At 45.3% G+C, this 16,061-nt stretch overlaps 1 protein-coding gene across 1 annotated transcript in view; it reads left to right on the top strand.

The window, feature by feature from the left end:
* Nucleotides 1-15,962, top strand: part of kmt2d (lysine (K)-specific methyltransferase 2D) — a 29,367-nt gene extending 13,405 nt beyond the window's left edge. Inside the window, 24 exon segments of the mRNA XM_057319545.1 lie at nt 84-1,676; nt 1,760-1,927; nt 2,069-2,196; nt 2,279-4,101; nt 4,197-4,320; nt 4,400-4,487; nt 4,563-4,623; nt 4,969-5,201; nt 5,281-8,391; nt 8,468-8,611; nt 8,711-8,875; nt 9,023-9,167; nt 9,254-9,335; nt 9,435-9,610; nt 9,699-9,823; nt 9,915-10,050; nt 10,160-10,275; nt 10,363-11,683; nt 11,966-12,102; nt 12,179-12,309; nt 12,462-12,747; nt 12,837-12,910; nt 12,987-13,095; nt 13,184-15,962. Of these exon segments, the coding sequence (XP_057175528.1) occupies nt 84-1,676; nt 1,760-1,927; nt 2,069-2,196; nt 2,279-4,101; nt 4,197-4,320; nt 4,400-4,487; nt 4,563-4,623; nt 4,969-5,201; nt 5,281-8,391; nt 8,468-8,611; nt 8,711-8,875; nt 9,023-9,167; nt 9,254-9,335; nt 9,435-9,610; nt 9,699-9,823; nt 9,915-10,050; nt 10,160-10,275; nt 10,363-11,683; nt 11,966-12,102; nt 12,179-12,309; nt 12,462-12,747; nt 12,837-12,910; nt 12,987-13,095; nt 13,184-13,276 (10,569 nt within the window). The 3' untranslated portion in view covers nt 13,277-15,962.
* The last annotated feature ends 99 nt before the right edge of the window (nt 15,963-16,061 follow it).

The raw sequence follows: 16,061 nt of genomic DNA, 5'->3' as shown, positions 1-16,061 counted from the left end.
AAGTGTCATTTTCTTAAAATGCTGCCTATGTTGTATGAATCGGATAGCTTGTATTCAAACACATTTTTCTTTATTGTCAACAGCAAGCTGAGAGTCAAGTATGTCGGCCTATCAAAACTGAGCCAGGTCGTATGAAAGGAGAGCGTCCTAATCTGCACCTTCAAATTCCCCCACCCTCAGGCTCTATATCCACTTCCTCCCAGCCAAGCTCTGCTGAGAGTCCATATCCCGGTGCCCTTGACTCTGCATCTTCAGCCTTCTTTTCTGATGGACCCCTCAAAACTCCTTGCTCAGCCGATGACCCGTTTTCTAAACTTCCCTCTCAGTCTCCGCACCTTCAGTCACAGCCATCCACTCCATACTCGCATCCTTCTTCCAGCCCCTTGCAGGCCTCCTCCTCGGGTTATCCTTTGCCCGGCCCACAGGGTGCTACTCAGGGACGACCAGCCAGTTTTGGCTCCCTTGACATGCAGCCAGGGACACCTCGTAGGGCACAGCAAGTTGACCCATTCTTTAGACCACAACACCAGATCCCCAAACCACAGCAGTCCTCTCAGGAGATCTTACATCCACCTGAGAGTCCTCGGCTTAGGGCAGTTGCTTCTGTAGACTCTCCATTGTTCTCACCACCCCATGCAGCTCATTGCGGTGATCCTTACCGTGGCCAGCATGGAGTTGCCCGACAAGAGCATGCTTCATCTCAATCACCCTCTGCTATAGCTTCTTCACCAGCTGGGGTGGTCCCAAACAGGGAAGTTAGTGCCCCATCTCCACGTTCTTTTTACAGACAAGACCTAAGCGCTGGTTCTCCTGCTAGTTTGGACTCTGGAGATGGGTTATTTAAAGCCCCCATGACGCCTCGCATGCATCAGGGGGATGCAGGCAGCTTGTCTGTTTCCCACCCCCCAGGTGCTTCTCCAAATCATCCTCCTGAAAGCTACCGCCAATCTCCATCCTCATTCTCTGATCCTTACGCCCAGCCTCCCCTCACACCACGACCTCAATCAGGTGACGTCTCGTCTGCTCTGCCCCAGAGGCTTACTGCGGCTCAACAAGAAACGCATACAAGGTTGCCTTCAAGTCCTCAGTCACAAGGCAGTTCGCAGTCACCCCTCACACCAGGAGCCATTTCCAATGATGTGCTTTCCCTGCAGTCCCCAGTCACACCGCGTTTCCAGTCTCCAGACCCTTACTCTCGCCCGCCTTCACGACCTCAGTCCAGAGATCCCTATGCCTCAATGCATAAACCCTGTCGCCCAACGTCCGTTACACCAGAAGGTAACCCTCATTTCAGAGGCTCGCCCCATCCTAGCCAACAACCTCCCTGCTCGCCTTCAATAGCAGATCCGCTCTCTGGAAAACCACCTGCTTTCAGCTGCAGTTCTGGTGTAGGGCTTCAAATGGGCCAGCAAGTAGCCGGCCAGCAGCAAATGAATACTCCTCAGCAAGCTCAGGTTCACCTCCAGCAGCCACAACCCCAGACTCAACCAGCAGGTGCTGATTTAAACTCAAGAATAGCACTTTCATCTGGAAACCAAGATGCATGCTCTGTGCGGTCATCAGATGCTACACATTTACCCACGATGCCAGGGACACAGGATTTGTCGGAGTTGTCAGCTGGTCAGGATCCAGCTCTCATGAGTCTTAGTCCATCCGAGTTAGAAAAGCACAGACAGGTAATAAAAAGTTGTCTAGAGAAACTTTTTGAGAGTTTTGGGTAGAATAGGACTTAAAATGTTTTGGCTTTTATTTACCACAGAGGCAGCGTTTAAGAGAATTTCTGATACGGCAAAAAGTGCAGAGGAATTTACTTCGCCAAGAGAAAGAAGCACCTGTTGCGGGTAGTCCTGCCCCAAACTGGCAAGCAGGAGAAATGGCAGGCTTTCAGCAAGACAAAACCCAGCGTGCACCACCTCCTTACCCTCAGGTATAATACAATTTAATAATTTTATTTGGATAATAGGCATGTTATTTATAAGTTACTGTAATAACGTGACTGAAAGCTTTAATGTTATAGAATTTCTTGAAATAAGAACATGCCAAATATATATTGCTTTGTGGTAAACAGGACAGATCTGCGATTGCTCAGGCACCCATTGCCAACAGGATGCCCCTACCAGTGGGAGCTATAGATGAAAAGCTGTGCCGCCCACTTCCTCCTGGGACACCAGCATCTGTAGATCCCAATGCATTAAGGTGAGGTTTTATTCAAGGTTTTATTCACTCCTGTGTACAGTTCACTATACAGTTAACCTTTCATATCATATATTTCTTGTAGGCAAGCTGCACCCAATATTTCTCAGGGGATGTATCCTCGTACACCATTTCCTGCACAGTGGCAAAGCCAGGGTGCTCCACGCAGATTTCCGCAACCATCTATGATAGAAGGTGTTCCCAGGCAGCACCTTAATACTCCCATCAACAATCCTCTCAACATACAGTCCATGCAGAATTTGCCCAATCCTTTGGCAGGGGTGCCAGGCTCTGGAGCAGAAGCGGTACAAAGCTGTGTGTCCGGAGCCCCGCCTCAGTTCATAGAGTTGAGGCATAATTCACAGCGGATGCCACTGGGTGCTCAGTTTATGCAGAGGGCAACCGTACCGAGATCACGCATGTTTCTTCCACAACAGGACATGAATGCTGCTTTTGTTCAGCAGACCTTACCACCATCTCTTGATAGTTCGGCAGCGCTTCAGCGTGATCCCCGACTTGTCTTACAGCAGGGCAGCATGGGCCTATTGATGCAACAACAAAGCAATGTTCCCCAACCTCAAACCCAACTGCAGCCCCAACAGGTGCCTACTGCTACACCCAAAACGCCCATTTCTCACAATACATCTCAACAGCTTCCTCAAACAAGTACAATAGGAGGTCAACAGACCATTGTCAATCCGGTTCACATACCCGAATCTGACTTGGTAGATGCGTTTGCTCCCAAAGTACTTGGTGATACAGTGGCAGAAACCGGAGTAGAAGATGATGATCTCGCTACTCTCGACCTGGATCCAGATAAAGGGGATGATGATTTGGGCAACCTTGACAATCTTGAGACCAATGATCCTCATTTGGACGATCTGCTCAACAGTGATGAATTTGATTTGCTCGCTTACACGGACCCTGAACTTGATCAGGGTGATCCCAAAGATGTTTTCTCTGACCAGTTGCGGCTTGTTGAAGCAGAGGGCGAAGGGTCGGGGTCTTCTGCTAATGTAGAAGTCAAGATTGAAGAGAAACCAAAAGCTGGTTTAACTTGCCAGGACACTCACACTGCCACTCAACCACCTTTAAAGACTGAGAGTTCTTCTTCTAGCAGTACTTTAAGCTCTCCTAAGGTAGAGTCTGATGCCATTAGACTGTCCTCTGTAAAACTAGAAGACAAGGGTTTGGTTGAACAACCCCGGTCAGGACTAACCTCTGTTAAAGATGACATGGGGGATGCTGTCTCTGCATTGCTCATCGAAACAAAGGATTCTAATCAAGAGACTACAACTGCTTCACTGAGCACTGTCCGTTTAGGTGGCATACCTTTTCCTCTTCCTGGCCAAGCAGATACGATGTCTTTCCCATCAGCTGCACCACATCCAGACCTGGGTGCTAACCCACTTGGATTGCCAGATGCTGGCCACCACTCCACAGTGGATGATTTAGACAAAGTAGAAAGCTCACTGGAGGCAAGTGAACTACCTTTGTTAATACAAGATCTTTTGGAACATGAAAAGAAGGAACTTCAGAAACAGCAACAACACTTAAGTGCACTACAGGGAGGGATTGGTAGTCAGCTTCACAACATTCAGAATCTGCAACAGCCGCCTCAGGGGCCGAATCAAATGATGATGCCACAGCACCACCATCCATCCCAGGGCCTTGTGCCTCAAGCGGGTATGGTGCCCAGGCCACCTCATATGTTACCACAACAGCAGCAGAGGTTAATTGGTGCCACTGTACCTTCGGCACCTCATGCTGCAATGGGACAGCAGCAAGGCGTGATAAGAAGTGGACAGCCTGGCAGAATTCATCCTGGTCTTGCATCTCCGCAGCAGACACCACCATCTCCACATGTTAAACAGCAGAATTTGGGCAGCAACTTTTTCCCAGATAAAGGTGTGTTGAAATAAGCTCCATCAACTTTGGGTGACCCAATAATCAATGCGTTCTTGTAAAGATTTATAAATTGAATGATTTGTCATCTTTTTCAGATATGGATAAATTCATGACGGATGACATAATGGATCCTATTGCTAAAGCAAAAATGGTGGCTCTAAAAGGGATTAAAAGGGTGCTGGCTCAAGATCCTATGGGTGTTCCTCCTGGGATGAATAGGTACCTCTAACTTTTTCATTTCACTTTAAGAAAACAAAGTTTTATATTAAATAACGTTTCAATTTTTTTTCAACTTTAGGCAACAAGTATCTCTTTTGGCCCAGAGACTAACCTCAGCCCCAGGAAGTGAGGATCCTCAGGCTCAGCTTGCTCCTGGGTCTTCTAAGGTTCATTTGGTTTCCTTCTAATTTATCTTCTAATTTATGAGGAATTGAAGGTAATAATGTATTGTTATTTTTCAGGAGGGAGAAGGTAGCAACCAGGTTCAACCAAGACCAAATCCTCCACAATTTGGCGTCATCAGTATGTTTTTGCCTTGCTTTTCTTGCAATAGTTAATTTTTTTATTTCTTTACCTATATAAACAAACTAATGTATAGCCCTATGATTTTGGTGATACAGAAAACACAGATAGATTCTGCGTGATAATACAAAGTTACTTAAACACAGTGATAACAGACGTATGTTATGCTTAGTTGCACGACACAGGTTTTTTCCTTGGTAAACTTCCAGTAAGTCGATGCATACATTTTAGAGAAGAAAACTATGAAAGATTTTTCAGTTGTATTTAGGGTATAGCATACTTGAATGAGTTTGCTTTAAAAGCTTGAAGTAAATAACTAATTCTGTGCCATCAAACTCATAACAGATGACGCTGAACAGCACCAATATGAAGAATGGCTTGTGCACACGCAGCAGTTGCTACAAATGCAGCTGAAATTCCTAGAGGAGCAGATTGGGGCACATCGTAAATCCCGCAAAGCTCTATGTGCCAAGCAGCGTACTGCAAAGAAAGCTGGTCGTGAATTTGCTGAAGCAGATGCTGAAAAGCTCAAGCTGGTCACAGAGGAACAGAGCAAGATCCAGAAACAATTGGACCAGGTATGTAAAATGTCACAATTTACAATAAAAAAGGTGTCTTCAAGTCATTCTGATCATGACAAGATTGTTTGTTTTCCAGGTTCGTAAGCAGCAGAAGGAACACACCAATCTCATTGCGGAGTATCGAAGTAAACAGCAGCAGCATCAGCAGGGGTCTTCCATGCTAGCTCCTGGGCCATCAACACAGACACCCCATATGATTTCCAAGATGCCTGGACAAGTTATTATGGGCCAACAGGGAGGACCAATTATCGGTCAGACACCTGGAGGGATGCCGCAGGGAGGGATGCCGCAGGGAGGGATGCCTCAGGGAGCGATGCCTCAGGGAGCGATGCCTCAGGGAGCGATGCCTCAGGGAGCAATGCCTCAAGGAGCAATGCCTCAAGGAGCAATGCCTCAAGGAGCAATGCCTCAGGGAGGAATGCCTCAAGGAGCAATGCCTCAAGGAGCAATGCCTCAGGGAGGTGTACCTCAAGGAGGGATGCCAATTAGGATGCCACAGATGCAACCCTTTAGTGGAGCCCAGCCTCCTATTCCACTCGGCAATGTGCAACCGGTCCCACCTCCTGGTTTTTTCCCACAAGGAGCAGACCCAAGAGTTCTACAGGAGCGACAGTTACAGCATAGGATGCAAATGGTCCAAAAATTGCAACAACAACAACAGCAGCAGCAGTTAATGATAGGACAGCAGCACCAAACTCAGCAACCTGGTATAATGAGCCAACAGCCTGGAGCCATGGGTAACCAACCAGCTCAAGTTTTGATGGGCAATACACTGATGGGCCAGCAACAGCAACCAAATTTACAGGGATTAATGAATAACCAACAAGGTCAACAAGGTTTAATGCAGGCTCCTCCAGGTATGATGGGCAACCAGGCTGTTGGACAGGCCCAACATAATGTCATGAACCAATCAATGGCTCCGACTTCAAATATGATGGTAGGCCAACCGCAGGGCATGGTGGGTAATCAGCAGATTGTTCAGCAGCTTCAGAGGCCTCAGGGTTTGATAGATCAGCACGGGCCAGGCGGACAGCTTGTTGTTAGAGGGCCACCGACCCCGGTCACGCCTCAACAGCAGAGTATAATGGCTCAGCGTATGCTTTTGTCACAGCAACAACAGAATGCCGCAAAAAACCTAGCACAACTTCAACAGCAGCAAATGGCACAACAGAAACAACCATCACAGGCTGGTCTGTCAGACCCACAGAGACCATTAGAAACTCCACCGTCAGGAAACACCCAAGGAGTTGCTGAGAATTTGCAACAAGGGGTTCAAGGTCTGACCCAAGATCTTCTGAATCCTGTACATAAAGATGGAGGAATACTTGGTCCAAAAACACCTCCCCAACAAGGTGGACCACCTACACCACTTCAGATGCCACAACAAGGGCCCAGTGGAGAACAGCAGTGTGTTGCTGGACAGCCACAGCAACCACATGCCTTTCTGGCCCAGCAACAACAGCAACCAAATCAGAATGTTGGAGTCACGGAACAACATGGTTATGTGAGCAGCCAACAGACTGGTTCACACATTCAAGTACAACAACAACAGATGCTACTTCAGACAGAGAACACCATACAGGTAAAACAGGAAGAGCAACAAATGTGCTTTACGGCCCAGCAGCAATGTGGTCAAATTGTTGCGCAACAACCACAGGATGTGCTTGGCCAGAATAGCGGTCAGCCTCAAATTACAATGACTGGCATTGCAAATCAACAACAGCAAGCCATGTTGACCCAACAGATGGGAATGCCTAGGGGTCCACAGGTGATGATGATTCAGAGGCCTGGTGCCCCTGTGGGGCAAATACGTACCTCTATTAACATTCAAGCTTTCATCGCACAGAACCCTCAACTGCGTCACTTGACTCCCAACCAACAGTTTCGGCACATTCAAGCAATAATTGCTCAGCGACATCTTCAGCAAGGCCAGATGCTAAGAATGCAAGGTCAAGCCCAGGGTCAAATGTGCCCACAGGGGGCACCGGTTGGTCCACGAATTCCAGGTCTTGAAGCGCAACAGCAACACCACTTTGCATTGTCTGGCGCTCCACAGCGACAACACTGTCCTCCTGGCACTCCACAGCAAACTGGAGCAATGGCCCACCCATCTGGAATGGCTCCACAGTATCATCAAGGTGTTGTGGGGACTTTGCAACAGAATCCTCAAGGGTCCTCACCACAGTACATCAGTAATGCTCAACAACAGCAAATGCTACAACAGCAACATCAGCACCAGATGATGAGGGGTCAAGTGCCTAGGCCAGTAATGGGGCAGGTTCGTACCACAGCACCCGGACAAATGGCAAGGCCCATGTCCCCTCGACAGTTAATGGGTCAGGGTTCTCCTGGAAGTCCGCTCCCCAATCAGCAGAGGATCATGAGAGTGTCTCAAACTCCACCGGGCGCCCAGCATCTTCAGCAGCAACCTCCTCATGTGGCCACAGCAATGAGCCCCTTTCAAGCATCTCCCTCTCACACAGGTTCTCCTGCTGGATCATCTGTTCCAGAAGCTGTTTCCAACCTGGCCTCTCTAAATAAACCTGAGCCAGGCTCCGTGTCTCTATCCAGTCACTTGTCATCGCCTTCTAGACAAGATAGCGTTGCGGGGAAAAACAGCCCGTTTCGCCACACAGGTGGAACAACATCTTCACCTCTGAGATCTCCGATGGGCAAGGCTCACTGCCTCAATAATGAAGGACTTACAAGTCCTTTTCCACTCAATGGTCCATCTCCTCAGTTGACCCACAGCCTACCACAGTCATCAAGTGGCACCCAGGCATCTGAGGGTCATGTGTCTCATCCAACACCAGTTCCCGGAGAGGTTTGCAAGATGACGCTGCAGAACATCAAACAGGAGCCACGTGAATTCCAGTGTGACACGGGAAGTAACATTGAAGCCCATTCTGATGCTATTAAGAGAGAAATCGCTGGGGAGGCGGTCAGCATGAGCAGTGCCACATCTGTTGGGAACTCCGTTCCGAGGAATCAAGCGGGAAATCTTGGATCCCAAATCCAAAGAACAGAGACAGGCCAACAGTTATTGCAGAAACTTCTCCGAACCAAAAACTTGCAACTGGCATCTCAGAGGCCCGCAGATGGTATCCATAATGAGATTAATGGGCACATCAATAGCAAGCTGGCAATGTTGGAGCAGAAACTTCAAGGAACTCCACGCAATATGGAGGTATGTGACAGCCAGTAATTTTGGTATGCGTAGAAGAACACTTATGTTGCATCTAAATTCTGTTTAAAATTTTTAGGATCTACAGTCGCTGACAAAGAGAGCTCCAATAGTTAAGGCCAAGCGTACTACAAAAGCTGGAGAGCGTGGTCCAAACTCTCGTAAGAAAGCTAAAAAAGACGAGCCTGGAAAAACAGAGGCAATAATGAAGCAGCTGAAGCAGGTTCGTGGCGTTTGCTTTTATTAGAATCTTCTTCTCATGACTAAATTTTTGGATTGGTATTATATTTTTGTTTCTTTAATGACTTTTTATGGCCTACAGGGACTTTCTCTTCTTCCTTTGATGGAGCCCTCCATTACTGCTAGTTTGGATTTGTTCGCTCCTTTCGGTAGCAGTCCAGCCAATGCCAAGACTCAGTTGAAGGGCTCCTTTGGAAATGCAATGCTGGACAATATTCCAGACTACTATTCCCAGCTCCTTACAAAGGTACGCTTAGGCCTTTCCTCTTTCTTCTGACCGTGTTTTTATAAACAACTGTTTAGGTGGGCTGCAGCTCGATTGTAACAGTTAGCACTTCATGATTTTTCCTTTTTTCTAGCCTATTTTAAAATTCTTTGCTGGGTTTTCTTTTAGAACAACCTCAGCAATCCTCCAACACCTCCTTCATCACTTCCCCCTACTCCGCCACCTTCCGTGCAGCACAAGCATCTGAACGGGGTGACCCCTGTAGAGGAACTAGCAGAAGGTCAGAAAGAGACCGAGGCGTCAGAGACCATGGGTAAAGCATATTCCTAATAGACACTCGGTCTGCAACTTTCTTTTTTTGTATAATATTTGAACATTTACAATCTCCTTTGTTTGTAGGTTCAGTTTCAGATGAGGTCAAGAGTGTAGATATACTCGCTGCTCTCCCCACTCCACCTCACAACCAGAACGAAGACATTCGGTAAATTACTGAAAACTATGAAACTGTGTGATCCACAGAACAGCTAGCCTTACATCATGTGTGAATATGTTAACACTAATGAATTTTGTCCTAACTTAGCATGGAGAGTGATGATGATAGTGAAGCTCCAGACAGCATTGTGCCTGCGTCCTCACCTGAAAGCCAGCTAGGTGATGAGACAACCCGCTTCCCCCATTTATTGGATCCGAAGGAAGAAGAGGATGAGAGGGCCATCTCTCCTGTCATTGCCATTATTCCCAGTTCTGCCATCCCCAGTATGTGGCCCATTTTGAAAAGGACTCTAGTGCATGTGAAGTTTTTCATGAATGACTTGACTCATCTGCTGATCTATACTATGTACAGGTTTCCCTGAGACAAAACCATTCGAGTCAGTGGATGGAAAGATTGTACCATCATCTAGCCAGTGGGACAAAACCAAAAGCAATGAAGTGTCTGTTACATTCATGCTTTCGTCAGGTGCAGCAAAGGTATGTAAAGGTCTAAATGACCTAACCCCTACAAAAAGCCAGGGCAAAGTTCTGTATTAACATTGAGGGTTTTTTGTCGTCTTGTCAACAGAATCTCAACACGGTGATGTTGACCGTCGCCCAACTGTTGAATATACGTATGCCAAGTTCATATGAGGTGGCTTTTCCCCAGAGTCCTGGTAGAGCAGGTGTTGGGCCTGGGAAAGTACAAGACTCCTCCAACCCAGGTACTTTAAAAACTATTTTGAGTTTTGATTGCTTAGATCTCATTTCTGCTTAGTTTTTTACTAAAAAACTAAATGAGTTCTGAAAGGGAATTGCTTTCAACTTTTCCAGATATGAAAACAGACCCTTCGGCAAGCCGTGATGCAGAATGGCTCAGGCAGTTTGATGTGTCCCTCCCAGGGTGTACCCTAAGAAAACAAGTGGACATTATGGCTCTCATCAAACAGGTGAGTCTTCCAACGTTGTTTCTTGTAATTTCTTTTTATTGTCATAGTCTGTTGTGCATAAGGTGCTATAAGTTTTCTGTTTTTTAGGAATGCCAAGATCAAGAAGATAGACCTGCACAGCACTGTTACTTGACAAATGTTTCAGATCTCGATGTGCGACATCTGCCTGTTATTCCTGAGGAGGCGTCTCCTCCTCCATCACCATCTCCACCTACGCGCCCATCGTGTGGTGTAACCGAGCCAGAAAACATCCCTCAGCCTGAGTCCAAATCTGAACCAGAGGTTAATGTTCAGACCACATCTTCCTTGTCCTCAAGCCCAGGTGGCCCTGCCAAGACTGAACCTGATCATGCTATCGTGAAAACAGAATCTCATAGCACCCCTGTTACGATGGCATCTGAAACTCAAGAACCGGTTGTCCTCCCCCCAGCTGCTCCATCTGAAGAACAACCCTGTGTTCCAGCCGGCTCTCCGTCTCTGGACTCCCCCACAATAGAGATCAAACCCATCAAGCACCGCAGCAGGCCCCTTTCTGATGAAGAAGAGGAACGCCCCAAAGTCAAAAAATGGAAAGGCTTGAGGTGGAAGCGTCTTCAAATAGTCATCACCATTCGCAAAGGTGGGTCCAAGAAAGAGAGCAGCCGTGAGGTTTCAGAGCTCATGGAGCGCCTTCGCATTACGCTGAAACCAGACAAGCTCCCCCGAGACAAGCGCAAGTGCTGTTTCTGCCACGAAGAAGGAGACGGCCCCACAGATGGTCCTGCACGTCTCCTCAACATCGACGTCGATCTGTGGGTGCATCTCAACTGTGCCCTGTGGTCAACGGAGGTGTACGAGACTCAAGGCGGTGCGCTCATTAACGTGGAGGTTGCTCTTCGACGAGGTCTGCGCACTCGCTGTGCGTATTGTCAGAAGACGGGCGCTACCAACAGCTGCAACCGTTTGCGCTGCCCGAACGTCTATCATTTCGCCTGTGCCATCCGGGCACGTTGCATGTTCTTCAAAGACAAGACTATGCTTTGCACCCAGCACAAGCTAAAAGGCCCCAGCGAAGAGGAGCTCATCAGTTTTGCCGTGTTCCGACGGGTCTACATTGAGCGGGATGAGGTGAAGCAGATCGCGAGCATCCTGCAACGCGGTGACCGCATTCACATGTTCCGTGTGGGCGGGCTCATCTTTCACGCTGTGGGTCAGCTTTTGCCATCTCAGATGTGTGTCTTTCATTCACCCACCGCTATCTTTCCTGTGGGCTACGAGGCCACGAGAATTTACTGGAGCACTCGCGTGCCAAACCGAAGATGTCGCTACCGTTGTCGCATTAACGAGCAGGATGGCAGACCCCTGTTTGAAGTGCGAGTGCTTGAGCATGGATATGAAGACCTGCACTTCCGAGACGAGACTCCGGATGGTACCAAAATCTAAATAATAAAATTAGAGTTGCACCGATACTAAATTTCTCCACCGATACGATGGCCAATTATTCAGAGTGATATTTGCCAATACAGATTCTGAAAATTAAATACATTTTTCTTAAGTTTCTGAATGTTACTAATATTTGGCTGTTTTCAAACTATCGGCCAATAGTGGGGAAAATGCTTTTATATATATTTATATATTGGTGCATCTCTAAATAAAGTATGTTATGGTTTATCCTACAACATTATACTAATGTCATAACAATGTTCTTCAGGTATCTGGTCCAAGATTGTGCTACAGGTCGCCAAACTGCGAGATGAAGCAGCCATGTTGAAGCTCTTCACTGAGCATGTCAAGGGTGAAGAGATGTATGGCCTCACTGTTCATGCAGTGATGCGAATCACTGAATCGGTGAGATTTTTTTTTTCATTTTTCAAGTCATTTCAAGTCACAAGTCATTTTTATAATAAAAACATGTTTTTTGTAGCTTCCTGGTGTGGAAAATTGTCAGAATTACACATTCAGATACGGACGCCATCCTCTCATGGAACTTCCTCTCATGATCAACCCTACGGGCTGTGCACGATCAGAACCCAAAATACTCACACACTGCAAAAGGTAATGAACATAGTTTAATATCCAGTAAGGCAAACAACACCAAGGTCATGGGTTTGTCATTTTAGATGAACTCGCATTTACAGATGCTTTTGTGACAATAGCAAACTAGAGAATTCCTTATGAATGGATCTTTTAATATTTTTGCTCCTCAGGCCTCATACTCTTAATAGCACAAGTGTGTCTAAAGCCTATCAGAGCACATTTACTGGGGAGATCAACACGCCCTACAGCAAGCAGTTTGTTCATTCCAAGTCTTCTCAATACCGTCGACTGAAGACCGAGTGGAAGAACAACGTGTACCTGGCCCGCTCTCGCATTCAAGGACTGGGTCTGTATGCAGCTAAAGACCTTGAGAAACACACCATGGTCATAGAGTACATTGGCACCATCATTCGCAACGAAGTGGCAAATCGCAGGGAAAAGATTTATGAGGAGCAGGTTTGTAGATGTCAGGAGGCATCATAATTACACTGTATGCCAGATTTGCTCTTCATTTTTTATTAACTTTGTTGTTTTTATACAAACAGAACCGTGGGATCTACATGTTCCGTATCAATAATGAGCATGTGATCGATGCCACCTTAACAGGTGGTCCTGCCCGGTAAGATCATAGTACTTCTCTTTTCTTACAATGAAAAATGTTTGTTTTGGGTCTTATTTTTGTGCAATTGTTCCAGATATGTCAATCATTCTTGTGCACCCAACTGTGTTGCGGAAGTTGTGACGTTTGACAAAGAGGACAAAATCATCATCATTTCTAGCCGCAGGATCCCAAAGGGTGAAGAGGTGAGTTACAGCAGAGAGCTTTAATTTAGCAAACGTCTTGTGTTTATCCCAAATATAAATAAAATGTTCTTCTCGGATTTATTTTCAGCTGACGTATGACTATCAGTTTGACTTCGAAGACGATCAGCACAAGATCCCCTGCCATTGTGGAGCCTGGAATTGCAGAAAGTGGATGAACTAACGGGGACGAAGACGGAGCCAGCCCTGCGTTTGTTCCCTGGTGCCAGAACACTCCGGCGCCAAAGCCTGTTAAACTCTTACTATCCAGATAATAAGCTGTTCTGAAATGAGGAAGAGAAGTTCACTCTGTCACCCGAAAGACGAGACTTTCACAACAAGAGCCAAAGCTTTGATGAGTTAACTTCTGATGCCACAACCTTTACACGCGAAAGGTATCGGACCTGCTTGAATCTTTCTTGTTGAGAAACTTCACCTCTGCCAAAAGCACCTCCTCCACTGTTTCTTCCTCCAATAAGCTGAGTCAGCTGCAATCAATCCCTTCTACACCCACCAAAAGAACTGCAAGTATAGCATATCAATACACTGACTAAAGCCATGTAAGTACTGAAAAACCAACTAATACACTTTAGCTTGGACCTATGCGTTGCGCTCCCACAACCCCCCCCCCTTCAGAAAGAAGCTCTCGCATCAAATCATCATCGATGAAGATTGACATCGTGGACTTTGGCAAGACAATCCTGAAGTGGCTCTGCTTAGAACTGTGTATCTATGATTGATGAGATATGAAATACTATTGACCTGTGGCTCGCAAGGCACCAGATGTTTTATTATATTGAGTTGAAAGGTGGGTTTATTTCACCCAGTCTACCTCATTGAGTTGGCGGGAAGTCACTGCTTTGTATTAAACTGTTAAGTGCTACTGTGGAAAGGGGAAGGCGGGAATGTGTCCGTGGCAATTGCCTTCTCGGCGAAGCAGGGAAACTTAAGCAGCAGGTTTGCTCCTATCTATGTTTTGATTACAATAATGAGCCAATGCAAATACTATTTGATTATACAAATGAGATACAGTATATGACAGTTCCGATACGATCGTGCATTACTTTTCAATAATGGAAACTCAAACGGGTGTCTCTGATGTCACCTAATCTGACTGTAGATATCATGTAGCTGTTTCTGTCTCAGCACATCACGCTTTTTCGTGTACTCGCATCCGAATCCTCTTGCATACTCGATGATGGAGCAAACTGTGTGAGTGACACTTTGAGACGAGGCAAATTTTTTTGTGAAAGTTATTCCTGACGCTTCAGGCTCTCTTGGCAAATAAAAGGCGATGCAAGACTGCCACTGCATTTCCCCATCTTGAATTCCTACATCACGCGTTCATTAGATCTCCATTCGGCTCTCATCACTCCAACCAGGAATCTTAGGTGTAAGCCTCTTCCCTTCTGTGATAGTGGACTGTTGTAAACTTACTGTAGTAAGTCTTTCTCTGCCTGCTGACGGCCGGTGTATCTTATCTATGTATCGTGGTTTGATAGTGGTAGCACAGTCTACGGGCTCGGAAGCTGTGGCGGAGAAAGGCTTAAAAAAGGGCATTTCTATTTTCTTTTATATAAAGTAATTTAAAACTGTTAAAAACAGTTGAATTTCAAAGAAGGGAGTTGAACAAAGTCTCCACATAGCCCATGCTACTTTGTTCCTTTCTCCCCTGACTTATGACCTCACAGTAGAAATAAATGCAAAATGTATAAACTGTACATAATAGGGGACGAAGCTCTTTATCCAGCCCCTTTTTAATCAAACTCGTAATTGTAGAGAAATAAAAAATCATGAAAAAGCAACCACTGGATATCATTTTATCAGAAGAACTAAATGTGTATATATCTATAAATATATGTAAAATGGCAAACTAAGTAATATCTTTATGTATATGAACCAGAGTGTTTTTGCATTTAGGTTTTTTCTATCTGCGTTTTTCCTACAAGACCATATACAGTTGAACTAAAGGTGTGCGATGTTTCTCGTCTTCACCAATGAAATTGGAATGGTTGTGGTGAATGAAACAAACATTTAGGATGGGATTCATGTCGGAAGGTTCTGATAATATTTCTTCTTCATGGAAATAGATACTTTTGGAAAGAAAAGCAGTAAAATGGTGCATAGCATTTGTGTATTTATGTAATATTGTTCACGTATATTTCTTTTATTTATGCAACTGCTTGTGAATTACTGAACCCTGTCCTTGAATCAGTAACCGTTTAATTAGTATATAAAGTAAATGGAAAATCTTGAAGCTCCCAAGATAAACTGTTTTTGATTTGTGTCCTGTTGTTTTTTCCCCCTGCCCTCCCCGTAGAAGTGAATGTTTTATACAACTTGTGAAATGGCCTAATCGTGGGAGAATGGTATGGCTTCATTAATCGAATATATCTCCATAATTACATGTGAATTGCACTCGAAATAGTTTTTATTTATCTTTAGAGGTTTTTGAACTGCCGTTTGATGCAGTTAACTCGCTTTTTAAGCCTAGTCTGTTCAACACAAAGATGCTCACTGGATCTTAGCCAGAGTAACTCGCGCCCCCCTTTTGTTTTTCTGAATTCTCTTAATTTAAGGTCTTTACATGTGTTGTAATTAATAGATATTGATTTTCAACCTGACCTACTTTTTAAAAAATATGCTGCAGCTGTACAGCAGAGCTACTTTTAGGGAAGATGAATAAATGATCGTTTTTATTGTATGTGGCATGTTTTGTATGGATATAATTTTGAATTGTACATATTTTTCGACGTCAGAGGTTGCATCTCTTTATATACGGCTGTGCCCTACACTCCCAGCCCTTCATTTATTTCCTTGTCTTTGCTTTATTTCTTGTAAAGAAAAATAAAATGCATTTTAAATATAAATATGCTTATGGCGTAATGATTTTCATGATTTTTTTTAGCATACCTAAATACAAAAAGTAAATCAATAACCTGCAAGTCAGCTATTTTATCAAAGATTCA

The sequence above is a fragment of the Triplophysa rosa genome, linkage group LG21 (genome assembly GCF_024868665.1).
Source record: "Triplophysa rosa linkage group LG21, Trosa_1v2, whole genome shotgun sequence".
NCBI classification, from domain to species: domain Eukaryota; kingdom Metazoa; phylum Chordata; class Actinopteri; order Cypriniformes; family Nemacheilidae; genus Triplophysa; species Triplophysa rosa.
Note: the sequence above shows the minus strand (reverse complement) of the source record. Positions and strands in the feature narration are given on the sequence as shown.